Source organism: Osmerus eperlanus, chromosome 22 (genome assembly GCF_963692335.1).
Source record: "Osmerus eperlanus chromosome 22, fOsmEpe2.1, whole genome shotgun sequence".
In the NCBI taxonomy this organism is placed as follows: Eukaryota; Metazoa; Chordata; class Actinopteri; order Osmeriformes; family Osmeridae; genus Osmerus; species Osmerus eperlanus.
This window is the reverse complement of record NC_085039.1, coordinates 11239931-11258034: the sequence shown is the minus strand read 5'-3', so window position 1 is coordinate 11258034 and position 18104 is coordinate 11239931. Positions and strand designations below refer to the sequence as shown.

The window sequence follows — 18104 nt, the reverse complement described above, 5'->3', positions numbered from 1 at the left end:
ACAGCCCATGCAGGCCCTCTGTACATCGACCAGGAATACATTTACACGTGACCTACATTATATATTCATGTATACATCATACACAACACACAACAACATGATGTGACACCCATGTGGGGAGGGCACATGGGTGTCACGGGTGATTGTGTTTTGCTCATTATTGCCACAAATACAGTTTTAACGACAGTCACACACACTCTAAGCCACGCGCACACTCCTCCTATAAATGATGTTCTTTCAACCTCACACATCTGATGGTAAGAAAGGAGTTTGTAACAGTTCGGGTCCACTGATTCAATTATATTTTCGGCAGATTATATCTTTAGATTCTTTTTTTTTTTTCTTCCCCAAACTTGGCACAATCACCAAAATGGCCGCCCTCTAAGAAAAGAACAAAGCTCGTGGGAAATTAGAACTTTCTAGGCCTGACTGCACATCAATGGAGGATGGAGAGGAGAGAAACACACACACACACACACACAGCACGCGCACCCCCACCCAGACGCGCACACACATCAAAACGTGCCCGTACGACTGTGATCATGATAACACCAAGCGCAGTGAAACCCAAATTAATAATTGAGATGTTTAATGACGGTGTGATAACAGTGAGCGGAGATGAAGCGCTCCAATCCAGGCCCCTAAATGAGTTACACTGATGCATGTGTACTGTCCATGACCCCCAACATAATTTTTTCTTCTTCTTCTTCTTCTTCTTAAAAAAAAAACATAATTAAAGCTACACATTCACATGTGAGAAATGTTTTAAGTTTCAGCTCGATTGTGATGCGTACAATGTGTGGCTTCCTGTATAAGCCATGGTCGAAATGTGTGTTCCTGTGTCTGGCCCTCGGGCCTCACAACCCCCCATATCTATGCCCCTCTATCTCTGTTCCCCTCTCTGTAGCCCTCTATCTCTGTTCCCCTCTCTGTAGCCCTCTATCTCTGTTCCCCCCTTTCATCCGTCTCCTATGGTCTGCTCTCTGACTTATCCTTCAGTCTCTCAATCTGTGGGCTTGAATATTCTCATCTCTCTCCAGCTCCCTCCCTCCCCCTTTTCTTATCTCTCTGTCTTGTTCTCCACGTTCTAATCCTTTCTCCTCTCTCCGTTTTTATATTTCTACCTCCCTCTCCCTCCCTCCCTCCCCCGTCTCTCCCTCCCTCCTTCTACCTCCCCCTCCCCCTCCCCCGTCTCAGATCATGCTGCTGACCGACCCGGAGGTTGAGAGCAGCCTGCTCATCAGCTCAGACGAGGGGGCCAGCTACCAGAAGTACCGCCTTAGCTTCTACATCCTCAGCCTTCTCTTCCACCCCGAGCAGGAGGACTGGATCCTGGCCTACAGCCACGACCAGAAGGTGGGAGCCAGGAGGGGGCACGCACGCACGCACACAGACACTCACACGCATACACACAAACACCCGCACACATAGACACTTGCACACACAGACACTCGCAGCACGCACAAACACACGGCTGTGAACATTAACACGATGAACGAAGAATGCCATGAACGACGACAGCCACACCGACTAACATAAACACACTCAGACCCTAGCCCCAGGAACACACTGACAGTACATGCTTGCATACTGGCCCTCATGGGCCCATCACACACACACACACTTCCTCACAAGTGTCTGTGCTGAGGGAGGCCCTCCGTGCCTTGGCCTCTGTCACACACCAGAAGGAGCCGGGCACTGAGGCCGCCGGGGTGTGAGAGAGAGAGAGAGAGAGGGTGACACTGCGAGGCACCACTTAGACTCCAAAACCTGACTCACGGTGGGGGGTTTGTGTGTGTGTTTGTGTGTGGGAGAGAGAGAGACAGAGAGGGATAAAGTGAGAGAGGCTAAACGGGAGTAAATGAATAGCATCATTAAATGTTTAAATCAAGTGTTCTCATTGGCCTTCAATTCAAAGTGAGTGGTGTACACAAAGAACCGTGTTCAACAGGCAAAGTCGACTACGCTCCAAACTTGTAACTTTTTGCCCCTTTCAAACAACCACCGTTTTAATGGCTGACACTTGGGGAATTTGAAGTACGAGTAAATGCATCTTTCAGCACAAACCCCTAAACCTTGAACTGCAATTTTCTCCCAAAATATTATAGTGATGCAAACACCAACAGTGCTGAAGGACAACATAATGGTTGCAAACACCTTCCTATTCTTCCTACACATGTCCTTCCCCTTTTCTCTTTCACCGCAATCCAATGCAAAAGAGATTCAACTGCACATTTTGTCGATCGTTCTCTGAAGAACAACGTGCACAGGTTTTTCACAACAAACCAGGCAACGGTAATTGTTTAGGTCGAAAGGCAATTTCGATTTCTATGATTTGAACCCAGCTGAGGCAGGATATGAGCCCAGACCGCCATGTTGAGACCTCAGCCTTGCTGGTACCCACACACACACACCCACAGGTGTATGTTCAGTATATCCATGTGTGGTCATGGTTTTCCTATTAAAATACGGCTCTGGATGTGTTTAAGCATGTTAGTTAGAACGGAGCAAAACTGAAATGACATTTTCCATCTGTCCACCCCTTCTAGCTAGCTATGTAGGTAGCAAACTGACTTAATCATGACCTTTAAACAAGAAGCCTTTGTGTTTCTCCAAATATTTGAACATTGTGGACATTTAATATTTATTGAAACTTGATCAATTGAAATTTAGAGGTGATAAACTGCCCCAGCTGAGACGACCACAAGCACACTTCACAATTTACCCAGAACTTGTACCCTCTCTGCTTATCTGTGTGGCAGAGGAGGAAGCAATGAGAAAATAGGAGGGATATATTCCTGTGAGCGTCAGACACTGGGATGTATTGCCATTTTCAGAATGGGCAATAAGCATTCATAAAATGCTTTCCTTGCACCCGTGCTCATTCGGGGCTCATGCTTCATCTTAGATGAATTATGAAACTGATTCTTGTCATTTTTTTACTCCTGAGGCAAGGAGTTGGAGATTCTGGTAAGTTCTAAAATGCACCTGGCCATGAAACACTAGGGAAACTGTAATATAGAGTATTCACTTATGTTGGCACCCTCAACCCCCCCCCCCCTCCCCCATCACCTCTCTCTCTTTCTCTCTGTCACTCGCTCACACACACACACACACAGTTACACAAGACAGTACACTCAACACACATACACACACACACACGCTTACTATCTTGGCTTCTCCTGTATCTCACTCTCTCTCATTTTCTTCTCCTTCCCTCCAGTCCTCCCTCCCTCTCCCTGCCTCTATTTCCTCCACCCCTCCGAGCCACTCTTCTGCATTCGTAGATTGAGAGACCCCGTAGGGCAGAGCAGTACGTATTTCAGGGTAGAACTCTCTAGTCTGCCTCACTCCCCTCCTCTCTCTCCACCCCCCCCCCCGTTTCTCTCTCTCTGTACCCTCCCTATCTCTCCCTCTCCCATTTTTACTATCTCTCTCTTTTGCTCAACCCTCTCTCTCTCTCTACCCTCCCTATCTCTCCCTCTCCCATTTTTACTATCTCTCTCTTTCGCTCAACCCTCTCTCTCTCTCTACCCTCCCTATCTCTCCCTCTCCTATTTTCTCTATCTTTCCCATTCTCCTTCTCTCCCCTCTTTCTCCCTCTCACATACTATACTATACCCCCCCCCCCACCCCCCCACAGTGACTTGGCCCGGCTAAGTGCAAGCCTTGTGTTGGTGGGAGTTGATTAGTCAAAGTGATTTGTTACCTCAGTCTGCTCTCTGCAGCCCGGCACCAGAGCCATATCTCAGCACACTCACTGTTTCCTCACCCACGCCTGACATATATATATACAAATATATGAGCCATATTCAGCTGCCCCGGTATGCAAACTGTATCCTTGCTCCATGGTCTTGGCTAGTTGGCTACAACCTTTTATACTGTGTACTATCACGGGGGAATAGCCTCTAGGCAGCAAAAACTTTGCATGTGAAATTTATATGGTTGGTTTGTGTTATCCGTGACACCTAATAAACCTGCACTGACTATATTCTGCCACGGAAGCCCATATGCTTGCTAGTTATTTCAGCTGAAATGGACACTACTGCCGTTTTGTTTGTGTTTAATTTAGCTAATCTGACTAAATAATATCAGGCATTTATTAGTAGAGAGAGTCTGTAGCTGATACCCAAGGATTTGACTTCACCCTTCAGGAAAACGTAAATAAACACAGAAAATAAACAAATATAAACAAGCGGCATCCCAATTGAGTTAGTAGCTAATATAATAATGTTTACTTTCTTTGCATGGCCGCTCATGTTTAAAATGGGAAAAAGTCCAAACGAAAACATTGAAACTGGATTCACGCCTCATTAGATACCTGCCTGTAAATCAAGAGTCATTTGCCCTCGCAGGGGTTTAAAAAAAAGGCAATCAAATAAGCACCCCGACAAGTTTCTGACCCTTTCGGGCAAAGGAACAGTCAATAAAGTATATAAGCCTCAAAGAACTACATACACAGACTGTATCACTTGTTCCACTGTATCATAATTGGAAAGACAACACAGTAAAAAGAAATCCGGGAAAATCTCAAACACAGAGGAAAATAAAAGCCATTTCACGGTTTTCAAAGATTACTCTGTCGTGCGGTGAAATCCCCCCCCCCCCCTCACACCCCAACCCCTAAATGAGACTTCTTCTGTTCCCATATCAAATCCTCCCTGTAACCATCTCGAGGTTAGCATCAGGAGATTGTGATATCTCAGCAACCTGCTGATGCGCTGTGCAGACTAGCCAACAATGGCTTTGTGTGGACCACCCGCGGTGTGGAGCTCCCCTGCTGTGCCTGTCCGCCCCCTCCCTCCCTCCACCCCCTCCCTCCCTCCACCCCCTCCCTCCCTCCACCCCCTCCCTCCACCCCCCCCCCCCCTCGCTCCTTAGTTCTAGGTTGTTGTTAGCGCGTGGAGCGTTCCTTCAACCGCGATGACACCGATCAGCCTCCGTAGTCTCCTCTACCGTTTCATGTTGAACCGCCACTCTCGCTTGTGTATGTGGTTGTGTGTGTGTGTTAATGCGTGGTTGTGTGTGTGTGTGTTGGAAGAGCGGGGTGCTTGTTTATTTGTGTCAGAGAGACGGAAGAGGGAGGGTTCACCGAAAGTGTTGACATCATTACCACACGGTATAACAAAGATGACCAGGTCTAATTGCTGCGTCTTCTTCCACAGCTCTACAGCTCCGTGGAGTTTGGAAGAAGGTGGCAACTGGTGCACGAGAAAGTGGCCCCCAACCGATTCTACTGGTAAGCAAATCACTGTCAGGCAGCAGGACAAAGAATTAGACCACGGATCTACATTGTTTTATCTACCGCTACACTTGCATCTGTGCCACCCTTAATCCAACAGCAGTCAGGCTTGTTGCATTTACATTTAGTCATTTTAGCAGACGCTCTTATCCAGAGCGACTCACAGTAAGTACAGGGACATTCCCCCCGAGGCAAGAAGGGTGAAGTGCCTTGCCCAAGGACACACCGTCATTTGGCAGAGCCGGGAATCGAACCGGTAACCTTCAGATTACTAGCCCGACTCCCTAACCGCTCAGACTCCCGCGTGTGTAATGAGTCAGCTTTAAACTTTTCCGTTTCATCAAAAGGGTTTTTCTCCACAAGCCTTTCATGTTCCTTGAGGCTCTCCATCCCTGTTCTAACTTAGACCGAACACAAGACAGTGGAGCGGCCTCGGTTCTGCTCTGGTGTCCTCCTGTGTATCGGTTTGTCCGCCCCTGCTCCCTTTCCAGACCGTTCCTGAGTGTTCCTTTCTTTTTTTTTACGATATAACGACTCGTTTTCAAGCCAAAAAATCGTTTCATCTCCAAGCTACTCTGGAAAGATGTTAAAACGATAACAAGCTGAGGCAGTTAGGAGTGATGGTTGCTACGGATCCGTGGAGGAGTCTAGAGGGCTGTTCGGGGACCTTGAAAACTTGGCACAGGGGGCGTCCACCAGGTACTAAGGGCTTGTAGAAGGGTCCGGAAGCCCCAAACCTGGACCTGACTCCTGCGAACTGAACGAAGACGTCATGTCTTGAGATGGCTTATATTACTCCTGTCAACCCAGCAATTACCTTCTGCAACCAGCCAGCCAGATATAGGGGCTATTTATTCCCCCTCTACCCTGAAACGTACGACGATGCTGTCATGTGTTTTATTATCGTCCTCCTCTCACCTGGATTAGTGAACGAAGAACGAAGAAGCTTGTAATGAGAGAGATGAAGGGACCGAAAAGTAGGTCATTACACTCGGAGCTCCGTTTTATCATGGAAATTACCAATACTGCCAATAACTGTCATAATTAAGGCTGTAGGCTCTCACTGCTTGGTGCTTATCCTTCGCCATCTCCTCTGATTCCCAAGTCCTTTTTATACATTTTTCATGGCGTTATAATTAAATGCCCGCTCGCCGCTCCTGCCGGCTTCTGCGGGCGAGTGAATCAATGACTTCCCGCTCCCTAACGATGTCAGGGTACACGGCCGCCGATCTGTTGGAAAGGCGGTGATAGAGAAGCGTAAGCTTTCTGCTCCGTGAGGTCCGAGGGCCGTCGACGGCCTCACAGTCAGGCTGCAGTCGATCACGCGCCACACCTGCGGCCGCCTCCGCGTCTTCACTCGGACGCGCAGACGCGACGGACGCGGAAGGCTTCGTCTCGGGGCCGAGGACGAGGCTTCCCGCGTTTTTCCCGACGGCTGCCGTGGCTACACAATGTGCGAGGGATTTATCGGGTACCGTAGCAAAGCCATCTCCCTGATGAGAGTGGGGGACCAGATGCCGTGTGCCCTGCCCCCACCCTCACCCTCTCCGTCCTTCCCCAGGCAGGACGGAGGGCGGCTTATCTACGTCTGTAAAACCCATTTGTCTCCTCACAGGTCGAAAATCGGTTTGGACAAAGAACCCGGGTTGATCCACCTGGAAACCAGCATATCTGAAGGACGTGAGTAATTGATTTCCTTGAGTCTCAGCTCGAGTCGTTTCCCCCCCCCCCCCACCCCCCCCCCTTAACTTTGTACGCCAAAATAAAAGCGGGAGGAGTGGATCGGAGGAGTGTTGAAGGGGGGCGGCTGGGGAGAAAAGGATGAGAAGATGACGAGACGACAGGTTAAGGCGAGGGGACGGAAGGAATGCCCAGGTGCGGGGACACAGGGTGACGATTGAGGAAAAGTAATGCATACATTAGAATGTCTTTTGGAAGCGATTGACTTTCCTGATGCGGCTGAACGTCCTGAATGATAACGAGAAGCACTGACAGGTTTTCTTTTGCAGGACAGTTTCGTACATTTGATGCAGACTCGCATTTCCGTGAACTGTCCGATGAAAACACGACAATTACGCTTATATTCCAGATTAAAAACACAATAGGCCACCATGTATTGTGTACATGTTGCTATATAATAACAGTAATTAATAATATATAATACATTGATGTTAATAGATATTTAGCCATATATTACGTGTGGAGCCAATACCACCAGCAGTATTTCTCTGCTTACATCTGACCCTGATCTCCCCTCCAAGCACCTCTCGAACTGAAAGCTGTACAACGCCTCTAAGCTTCATGAGAAAAAAAAGAAGAAGAAAAAAAAGGATTTTCCTCACCATCCATATATCTCCCAGATAGAACACACTCGTAGACGAGGCGGGTGGCTGGGGCGGGGTGTGGGGGGTTGTGGTTTGTGGGTTGGAGGGAGGTGGAGGGGTTTGGGGGGGGGGAGGTGGTATCAAACCCAGTTAGCGGCAGCCGCAGAGACCCCCCGGTGACACCGCCTGCCCCCGTAGGAGGCCATCTCTATTGATCATGTGCATGCGGATGGGGACAGACGGGCCGTTAGCAGAGGCTAACTCACACGGACAGCCTCTCCCTCCGCAACGCGATTGAAGGCAAAGAAAGCAATTGGCCTCTGTGGTCCTGCCTCCCCCCACCCCCCCTCCATCCACTCCGCTCGGCTCTGATGCAAGGGACACTTTATTGATGCTGTTAATACGAGGGGCAGATGGTAGCTGGGCGAAGGCTGCCCTTCTCTCTGGCAGCTAATACTATCCTTGGCTGTGTATGTGTGTGTGTGGGTGGGGGGTGGGGGGATCTGTGTCAGTGTGCATGTGTGTCTGCTTGTACACCTTATTTCGGCGACCCCTAAAATATATATTTTTACCTGTGCTTGTGTGGGTGGGTTTGTGTGGTAATTTGGTTGTGTGTGTACCCCGGTTTGTGTGTGTGTGTGTGTGGGGGGGGGGGTTGTCCACAGTGGCGCTGTACGTCACCTGCAAGTTGCAGAACTGCACCGATGCCAACAAGGGCAAGCCTTTTCCTGGATACATCGACCCCAACTCCCTGGTGGTGCAGGACGAGTACGTGTTTGTCCAGGTAGGACGCTGTGCCCAGTCAGACGGCCGCACAATAGCACTGTCTGCCCGGAAGACGGACATTGTGCACCGACATGACAGTCAGGAATATCACAGAATCTGTGTGAGGAGGAATGCGTCACCGCCTTTGTGCAGAGAGTTATTTCCTTGTGTTGGAGATGGATGTGTGTTGATGAAGGTGTAATAATATGTTTCTGTTGAACGGTTTCGTGACTGCGCAGGTATCCACTGGTGGGCGTGTGATCTACTACGTCTCAGCCAAGAGAGACGCGTTCACTCCGATGAAATTGCCCAAGTACACTTTGCCTAAGGTAACCCTCTGACCTGAGAGAATAAACTTAGTAAAAAAAAACTAATAAAGTAAAGGAAAGGAAAGTCATTTCCAACTTTTTTTTATTTTCATGAATTAACTATTACGTCATCTATTACGTCTATTACGTCAACTATTACGTCATCTGACAATAAAAGACTTGAACTTGGCTCTATTAACCATTCCTGAACCTAGTAGTCATTATAGATACATGTGTTTCAGAATGTATGTTTTCAAAGTACTGTATACTAATAAGCAAGCTAAGTCCTCTAAGTACCATACGGTAATATTATTAAGTGTCTGCTACGAGTCTGCTATAGGAACAGGGACCCCAGCTGTCTCTGCATGCAGAGCTCTGTGTAGTGTGTGTGAGTGAGACATGGTCAGGAACAGCATGCAGAGCTCTGTGTCGTGTGTGTGAGTGAGACATGGTCAGGAACAGCTTGCAGAGCTCTGTGTCGTGTGTGTGAGTGAGACATGGTCAGGAACATTTCACGGCGGCTCACAGCATTGTAATGCCAAGCAGGCCTTTAGTGAGTATGCGCTCAAGTGTGTTGGCGTGTCTGCTCAAGTAAGTGTGATGGGGTAGGTTTGTGTGACTGTGTGTGCGCAACTGTGTGCAAGTTCAAGTCTGTGTGTGTGTGTGCGCAACTATGTGCGCATGCACAAATGTGTGTGTTTTGCAACTGTGTGTGTGTGTGTGTGTGTGTGTGTGCACGCACTCCTTCACTCGTGACCCTTCTTGTCACTTTCCTAGTTGTCAAATTAAACATGTTTTATTCAATCAAGCCCCAGGCTGCCTGCTTGCTCACAAGGTGTGTTATTGGCACAGCCAGAGGTAGATGAGGCCCTGCTACCAACCAGTGTGAACCTTGCTGTGCTAGCTGCTGTTAGCTCTTCCCCAACAAGCTCGGTTTAAAGGTAATAAGCGAGGCTATCTGTTTGGCGGCGTAGCAAAGGTAAATTATGCATTTCTAATGCTGATTATGAATAGGAATGAGTCCAGTGGGGGGGCGCTTTGAGAAATGGGTAGTGACTAGGACCACAACTGCATCTCTTGTGTAAAAACTTGCTTGTCTTGTTTGCATGCATTACCGCTCCCCACTCTTTGATTGTTAGGTGGAAATTAAATCATTCTGAATGTCAGTTGTATTTACTGTTAATCAAGGGAGAGGTTGCTGTAGATTAGACAATCATTTGTTTGAGTTATTTGGAGTATCGGCTGAATTATTCAAATCCTCCAAAAGTCAGATGTTACAGAGCAAACAGGACGACAACTCTCAAAAGAGAGGCGACTCTCGTGATCAACCTTGTGATCAACTCGCTAAGGGTTCAAAAGTGACTCCGGAAACCCCTTGAGGTCATCGTCACAAAAACATCAGTCACCGAGAACCCATTGAAATGTTGTCATCATTTCGTTTAACCCCCCCAAAACATTTCGAGTTCGACAAACGTCGATGCAATCTGCCAATCCCCCGCCCTTGTGCCCGTGTCCCCCAGGACCTGCATGTGATCAGCACCGACGAGAACCGCGTGGTGGCCGCCGTGCAGGAGTGGAACCAGAACGAGACCTACAACCTGTACGTGTCGGAGACGGCCGGCGTGTTCTACACCCTGGCCCTGGAGAACGTGGTCAGCAGCATGGGACCGGAGGGGAACGTCATGGTGGACCTCTACGAGGTACACGCTCCTGGGAGACGGGGTCTGTTCTGGCCTGGTCTGGACTGACCTGGTCTGGTCTGGTCTGGACTGACCTGACCTGGTCTGGTCTGGTCTGGACTGACCTGGTCTGTTCTGGACTGGTCTGGACTGACCTGGTCTGCACTGGCCTGGACTGTTCTGGCCTGCTCTGGTCTGGTCTGGTCTGGCCTGCTCTGGACTGGTCTGGTCTGGTCTGGCCTGCTCTGGCCTGCTACATAATGCTGCGTTCCTTTACATCAGCTGTCATCAGTAAAGAGCCTGTATGAGGTGCCGGTAATTAAATGCCATTGAATTCCAAAGAGGCCACAGATGGAACCCAGTCGTAGACTTCAACCTCAAAGTATCCAGTCCTGATGCATGATTCCCTATGAAGTTATCCTTGATAAAAACCTGCCAAGTACATTTTTGTTTGGAAGGCAATCTCCCCTGGCTAGATTAGGCCTCTCGTATTGAGTTACACCAACCTGCAATCAATGTGTGAGCCAGAACAGAAAGCTCTCAAGTCATTTCAGAGACAAACTCCCAGAGAGCGCTCCTGTTGCCATTTTCCAAAAGGCACATTGTATGAATACGAAGCAGCCACAATCTGCTGACGTACAGTAACACCACAGCTACAGGCCAGGGCTGAGCCGGGGTTATCGATATTTTTAGGGTGGAAGATCGTTCCTTTTCTCAGATGAGTAAGTGCAGATGTTGGTAGGCAACCTGTGCTCCCCACCACGGCATTAGGGAACTGCAGTCCATCTGTCAGGTTAGGTTACAGGAATCCACAAACTCCTTACGCAAGGAGAGAAACAAACTGACAGTGTATGAGGATCGTTGAAAGCCTCGCGGATAAAGATATCTGCAACCTGAATAATTAAGGTGCAGGTGACGGCGCGCCAAACCACATCCTTTGGCTTGCCGGGATGGAATCACATATTGTCATCTTGATTGGGGTTACTAACCCCAAGACATTGCGTATGCTAAAATCTTTGCCCCAAGGGGAGGATTGAGTATTTGGTCATTATCGAAGAGGAAAAGGAACACTTCTTCATGTGTCAGAGCCTGATTCTATGATCCATTTTCATTCCCAGTAAGGCCCCTGAGGATTCAGTCTCACTCACCGAGGACACCCACTGATTGCTTCAAATCTACACACAATCAATCATGTCTTGCTTAACTTGTTTAGGCTGTTTGTTTTTTTTTTTTTGGGGGGGGGGGGTCGACACCATTCCCTTAAGTGGGTTGTTTACCCGTATTGCCTAAGGGCTTTTAATATTTCTCACGATATGTCTTAGTTCTACTTATATGACGATATAAAAAGGGTCAATATTCCAGCAGGGTACACGGAGTGCGCGTCTGTCTGTGATTAGCTATCGTTAGCGTCACCGGAGCACCAAGGTGTCTGTGTTTTGGTGCGTACTCACAGGTGGCTGGGATCAAAGGGATGTTCCTGGCTAACAAGAAGGTGGAGAACCAGGTGAAGACCTGCATCACCTACAACAGAGGGAGGGACTGGAGGCTGCTGGAGGCCCCCACCACTGACCTTAGGGGGAACAGCCTCCACTGTGTACTGGTGAGAGTGCGCGTGTGTGTGTGTGTATAAGTGTGTGTCTTTTTGTATCTATGTGCGGGCGTGTGTGTGCGCAGACTGGTGAGAGTCTCTGTGTCTGTGTATGGGTCCATTTGTATGTGCGTGCGCGTGGACTGGTGTGTGTGTGTATATATGTTTGTGTTTGTGTGCGTGCGTGGACTGGTGAGAGTGTGTGTGTGCGTGGACTGGTGAGAGTGTGCGTGCGTGGTTGGTTTCGCAAGAGAGTAAAACAAGTAAAGTAGGAGAGAAGGGAGTCGGGAGCCAGAAGGAGAGACAGAGAGCGCGCTCTCATCAAAGCGAGGCCTCGTCAGAAGTTGAGTGATCCCAACCGCAGCGGCGGGTTGATCTCTCAGGAAGAGCGGCGCTCACCCGTCAGAGCTGAGCGCTCCCAGGCCTCTGCGCTAAAAGGTCAGCCGTCTTGATCCAGCCCAGTGGGCTGACCTCCCATTTAGACAGAGAGAGAAGTGTCAGTTTCCGGGAGACAGACACTTCCATTTCCCTTTTGTTTTCCAACAAACTCCACTTTCGAGCCTGAAGTCTGATGTTTATTGGAGTCGGGTGTGTTCCTTTGCCATTTCCTTTCTCCAAACGACTCTCACTCGAGTTAGGCGGGTTCCCGTAAAAACTGCTTTTATGCAGTTTCCGAACAAATTCTACCCCTTCCCTGACTGCAGATTTGAAATGACAATAAAGTATAACCGGCTACAAAACGTCCGGAAAAACACCTCAAGCAGTCAGGGATTCATTAGTAGACCAAATTAGTCCGGAGTAAACATTCAGGTAAACGAAAACAAATGATGTACTTGTGTTTGATGTTTGTCCTTCTAGTTTGAGACCAACCCATGTCAACCCTTATCCAAGGAATGAGCAGACGGCATCCTTAAATACACCCCAAGAAGAATTAAACTAATTACAGTAGTCATAGTCGTGGAGCTCGTCTCGGTCCTGTGTTATACAGTCATTTGTCAGGGAATATCTGACTTTTAATAAACCCTTAAACACCCCATCACAACATTGCTTGCGCCACTGGCATTTGCCTGTGTTGTAATGAGTTTAGTGTCTGTAAAGGTTAGACTAATCAGAATTAATGGTTAGGCCGTGCCAGCGTGTGGGAGTCTGTGTGTCAACGTTCCCAATAGACGTAGTACGATGGGGTGTCGGTTTGTTTGTGTTCTTGCAAACGCCGATGGTCTAATGAGCAAGGGCTGCTGCAGTCGGCGTCTACTGATCGCTTTCCTCACGTGTGTGTGTATGTGTTCGTGTGTCTGTGTGTGTGAGTGTCTGTGTGTGTGCGTGTCTGTGTGTGTGTGAGTGTGTGCGTGTGCGTGTGCATGTTTGCGTGTATCTCTGTCCCCTCAGCCGTACTGTTCCCTCCACCTCCACCTCCACGTTTCCGCCAACCCCTACACATCTGGGAACATCGCCAGTAAGGACTCGGCTCCAGGAATCATCATGGCTTCAGGTAGGTGGAGAAGGAGATGAAGTCGGTGGAAATACCCGAGTTTGCTCACGACACTTGTTTGTTTTCTCACCAACAACCTTTAGCTAAGCCTGCCTGGGTGGGTTTGAATGTTGAAGGTTAGGTTTGGAACGGTGAATGTCAGATCTTTTTTTTTTTTTTTTTTCAAACTTATCGTTCTTTCTTTTGATTTCCTGAATTGGTTCCATGCGAAGCTCCTGGCTTGCTTTCAGAGCTCGCCGTGTCCAACGTTGGAGGATGCTGCCCATTGGTGTCATAGAAATGTCTTCAGCCCAGACGAAAATGGGTCAAAGAGAGTCCCAAAGTGTAACTTCATCCATGTGTTGAACACAGATGGACTCGGCTAAGTGTGACCCTGGAGACTTGGAGTGGGAGCGCAACATTTTAGAGAGCGTTTGTTACTCTCTCTCTCTCTTAAAGTGCCTTCTCCTATTCAAGTATGAGAACAGCTCAACTCAACTGACAGCTTAACAACTTTGTACTATGCAGCGCATCGCTGCTAACGAGACAAAGACACACGCTTGACATGTGACGAGGTATGACATGTGGTCATATCTCCCAGACTGCGGGGGCGGCTTGTGTTTCTTGTTGTCTCCTTGTTCAGCCTCCCACGTCACCAGGCGGCTGCTCCACCCACACCGGCAGCAGACAAGCATGGCTTGTGTCACCTCGCGTTTGAGGAGAAACCCCAAAAAACACTGGAGTAGCACACGTACACACACACACACACAGTCATACCCAGAACAACAGCCATCAAAACTATTCCTTCTAAGCAGCTCGACGTTGCCCATACTCAGGGGGGCGCTCGTCGCTCACGGTGCCTTAGCGGAGCGAAACCAGAAAGTGGAAGAAAGAGGATGAGACTATGGGTCCCCTCGGTGACATTTCACCTGTGTTCTCCTTCCTCCATGTCAGGAAATGGGGCGGAACTCCATGTGACAGTTCTCCTCAGACCTATGGAGTCACGGAAGGGACAAGTTTAAGACAGAAGTTGGGCTTGTGGACAATTTGTTGGTGGTCTCTGAGTCGTCATTTTTAAGGTTTTAGGATATGTTTTTTTTCGGTCCACAAGCAGCCCTGAGCAGGACTGTCCTTGAGGCCTGGGTCCAAATCTTTTTATTTTCAGTGAATTTCACAAACATCTACATTTGAGTTTTTAGGTTGATGTTTTTTCGTGGCTAAACCATAAGACCAGCTTTAGTCATTGCAGCAGTTTATTAACCCTAACCCTGTCTTACTGATCCAAGGTAGTAATGAAAATACAGCATATGGTAAGAGTTTCCTTTCTACTCAATCATGTTTGTCCTTCCCCAGAAGCTATATGTCCTTCTATTCAAATCTAGCTCCTAATCTAATAAACGTTTATATTCCCAGTGTTAATCAAGGCGATTCAGAGAGCCGCGGCGATCTAGATACAAATCTGTTTCACCCTCAAGGAGATTTCTGATCAGCCGCGTCTTTGGCATTCCACCTCAAACCATTAACCCCCCCCCCCCCCTTCTCGTCCTCCCTACCCCCCTCTCCCTCCCTCCCTCATTCTCTAGGCTCCATTGGTGCAGAGCTGTCCACCAGCAACGTGAGCATGTTCATCACGTCTGACGCCGGAAACACCTGGAGACAGGTGAGCATCGCTGCAGCCTCCCCACAGCAGCCTCTCCCCACAGCAGCCTCTCCCCACAGCAGCCTCTCCCCACAGCAGCCTCTCCCCACAGCAGCCTCTCCCCACAGCAGCCTCTCCCCACAGCAGCCTCTCCCCACAGCAGCCTCCCCAGAGCGCCTGTGCGTCGAGAGCCGTTTATCCCAAACCAAGGACGTTGCGGTGGCGAGGAGAGCTCAGCCCCCAGGCACACACAGGCCACAAGCCTGCTGCAGCCGTTCACCAGGACCTCCGTTAGCTTTCTATTAGCTTAGTTTGTTTTCCTGAAGGTCACACACAGAATTAAGGACCCAGTTAAGAACCGAAAGAACTGATATGACGATATGAACCAGGGAAACAGCACCAAGACAGCACTACATGGAGTTCAGAGCCTCACAGAAAGACAGTCACACACCAGACAGAGGATATCCACCCCCCCCCCCCCCACACACACACACACACACACACACACACCTCAGGCATGAAAAAAGAAAATATTCGCCCCATGCCAGTGTTTTTAGTGGAGGATAATCAGATGAGATCGCAGGAGTAATTTGATCCAGAGCCCCTCACGGTGCCTACAGGTGCCCCTCTCCTCGTCTGACAGCCCACTGCTTACATTTACTGGGCTGGTTTCTAATTAAACATGTAGATGGGAAATAATTAATCTAAGATTGATGTCACACACACCTCTGTACGATGCCTTTGTGTGTGTGTGTGTTTGTGTGTGTGTGGATGTATTATCAGGACATATTATGGTCGTGCTGATTTGAGGCATAACTCATTTGTGTGTTAGTCGTGTGTGTGCGCGTGTGTGTGTGTGTGTGTGTGTGTGTGTGTGTGTGTGTGTGAGCATCTGTGGGTGTCTATCTGTGAGGATGGCTTTCATAAACATTAAAGTCCACTCCCAGTCAGAGCCGTCAAGGTAATGAGTGATGGAGTGGAAACCGCAGAGTTGCACCCATTCCTCTTCGCCTTTTTAGATCTTCGACGAGGAGTACGCTGTGCTCTACTTGGATCAAGGGGGGGCCCTAGTGGCAATACGACACACTCCACTTCCCATCAGGCACCTGTGGTGAGTCACTGACAGAGAAAAAAAAAGAAACATAGGTTGCTTGTGTAACTTTTCCTTCAAAATATTTGAAAGTAACAAAAAGAACGCAAATCGAGCCGTGCTAACTTACACACACACGCACTAGCGCACACAAGCACTCACACAAACACAGATTCATACACACACTCACACAGATTAATACGCACACTCACACAGATTAATACGCACACTCTCACAGGCACATATTCATGCACAATGTGAGCCAAATGAGTGTGTCAGAGTACACAGAGTCATTATTGTAATTCAGACCCAGTGATGCGTGGGTTTATATCACTCCTTTGTGAATTGTCATTCAATTTCACCTTTCGTGTTTGAACTTGGCATTAGCCGTTTTTTTTTTTTTTTTTTACATCCGCTGTTCACACACTGCATCTGCAGCCACAGCTGAATATGAAACGCAGAGTTGTTAAGCAACTCTCTCATATGATTAGTTTCTAAGATTAGCATCGCGGCCGCGTGCGGCGCCCTGTCGGAGTCTTTCCGCCAGGCTCCAAGTTCGGCTCGTCACGTCTGATATCTCCACAGGTTTTTAGAGGACCTTGGCTTCGTCTTTTTTTCTTCTTTTTTTTCACCGTCATGTGTGTTGCGATTCCTTTGCAGGTTGAGCTTCGACGAGGGTCGGCAGTGGAGCAGATACAGCTTCACGTCGTCGCCGCTGTTCGTGGACGGGGTTCTGGGCGAGCCGGGGGAAGAGACGCTCATCATGACGTAAGACGACGAGGAAGTCTGGTTTTCCCCCCCGTTTGTTTTCTTTTCACCGATGTCAGATAACGAGGCGGAAGGAGAGAAGACAGGCGTTTGGGTTGTCACGTCACTGCGCATGTGTGGGAGAGATTTTTTGACAATTCATCTAGATTCAACGGGCTTGACTGACCGCCCCCCGTCGCCTCCCCCCCGTCCCCTCCCCCCCCCCGTCCCCTGTCCCCCTTTCGTGAATAAAATAGATTTCTCCCAAGGTCTACCTAACATCAAAACTGTCTGTCTGGAGATTGCGATCACAGGAGATCAATGGGGCTCTAGCCGGCGACAGCCGAGCTGTCCATTTGAAGAACATGAGAAAAATGATCAAAAATAAAGCTGAAAAGTCAGTCTCGAACAAGAACTGAAAGTTATAACGGCATATGAAGCAGGCAGTTTAAAACATAGTTTTCAGGACACATCGAGTTTGACATAAAGACAACATCCAGAATGTGAGGAGGGCCCGACGTGAGAGTCAGCGGTGCATGAGGTCCTCCTCACACCACAGAAAGAGAGATGAGGATCTAGCTTTCCCTACATCTATGTTTGATGCCACCGTCGCAGTGCCAGACAGCTAACTTTGTAGTCTATGGCAGGATGACTGGCCACAAGCTGTCAGCAGAGTGGGAGAGGAGATGCAGGGTGGAGAGGAATAAGGGATGGGAAAAGAGAGAGACAGAGAGAAGGAGCGAGAGACAGAGAGGAGAGAGAGACAGAGAGATTGATAAATACATAGAGAAGGAGAGACAGACAGAAGGAGAGAGACAGAGAAGGAAAGAGAGACAGAGAGAAGGAGAGAGAGACAGAGAGAAGGAGAGAGAGATAGAAGGAGAGAGACAGAGAAGGAAAGAGAGACAGAGAGAAGGAGAGAGAGACAGAGAGAAGTAGAGAGAGATAGAGAGAAGGAGAGAGAGATAGAAGGAAAGAGAGACAGAGAGAAGGAGAGAGACACGGAGTGTGCGACGGAGGAAGGAGAGAGAAGGGATGAGGGATGGCGTTCTGGCTGGAGGTCTCTTGGCGACACACTTCTCTGAGCCCAACCGGCAGGCAGAGACACGAACCTTCGCCGTTTTATAAGAAATGGCATGTCCCTGGTGATGAGCTTGGGCCTCTCTCTCTCTCTGAGATGTGCCATTAGTCCTCATTAGACACCCCACACCATTTTCGTATCCATTTGTAATGATTTTCACAAAAATTGAC

At 48.7% G+C, this 18104-nt stretch overlaps 1 protein-coding gene and 1 long non-coding RNA gene across 2 annotated transcripts in view; one reads left to right on the top strand and one right to left on the bottom strand.

The window, feature by feature from the left end:
- Positions 1-18104, bottom strand: part of LOC134008608 (uncharacterized) — a 117123-nt gene that overhangs the window by 69088 nt on the left and 29931 nt on the right. The gene's annotated exons all lie outside the window — the stretch shown is intronic.
- LOC134008607 (VPS10 domain-containing receptor SorCS1-like) overlaps positions 1202-18104 on the top strand; it is a 31016-nt gene continuing 14113 nt past the window's right edge. The window contains exons 1-11 of the mRNA XM_062448062.1: positions 1202-1356; positions 5166-5239; positions 6858-6922; positions 8232-8350; positions 8571-8660; positions 10160-10339; positions 11772-11918; positions 13296-13398; positions 14961-15037; positions 16036-16127; positions 16767-16874. Of these exons, the coding sequence (XP_062304046.1) occupies positions 8631-8660; positions 10160-10339; positions 11772-11918; positions 13296-13398; positions 14961-15037; positions 16036-16127; positions 16767-16874 (737 nt within the window). The 5' untranslated portion in view covers positions 1202-1356; positions 5166-5239; positions 6858-6922; positions 8232-8350; positions 8571-8630. The remainder of the gene's footprint in view (positions 1357-5165; positions 5240-6857; positions 6923-8231; positions 8351-8570; positions 8661-10159; positions 10340-11771; positions 11919-13295; positions 13399-14960; positions 15038-16035; positions 16128-16766; positions 16875-18104) is intronic.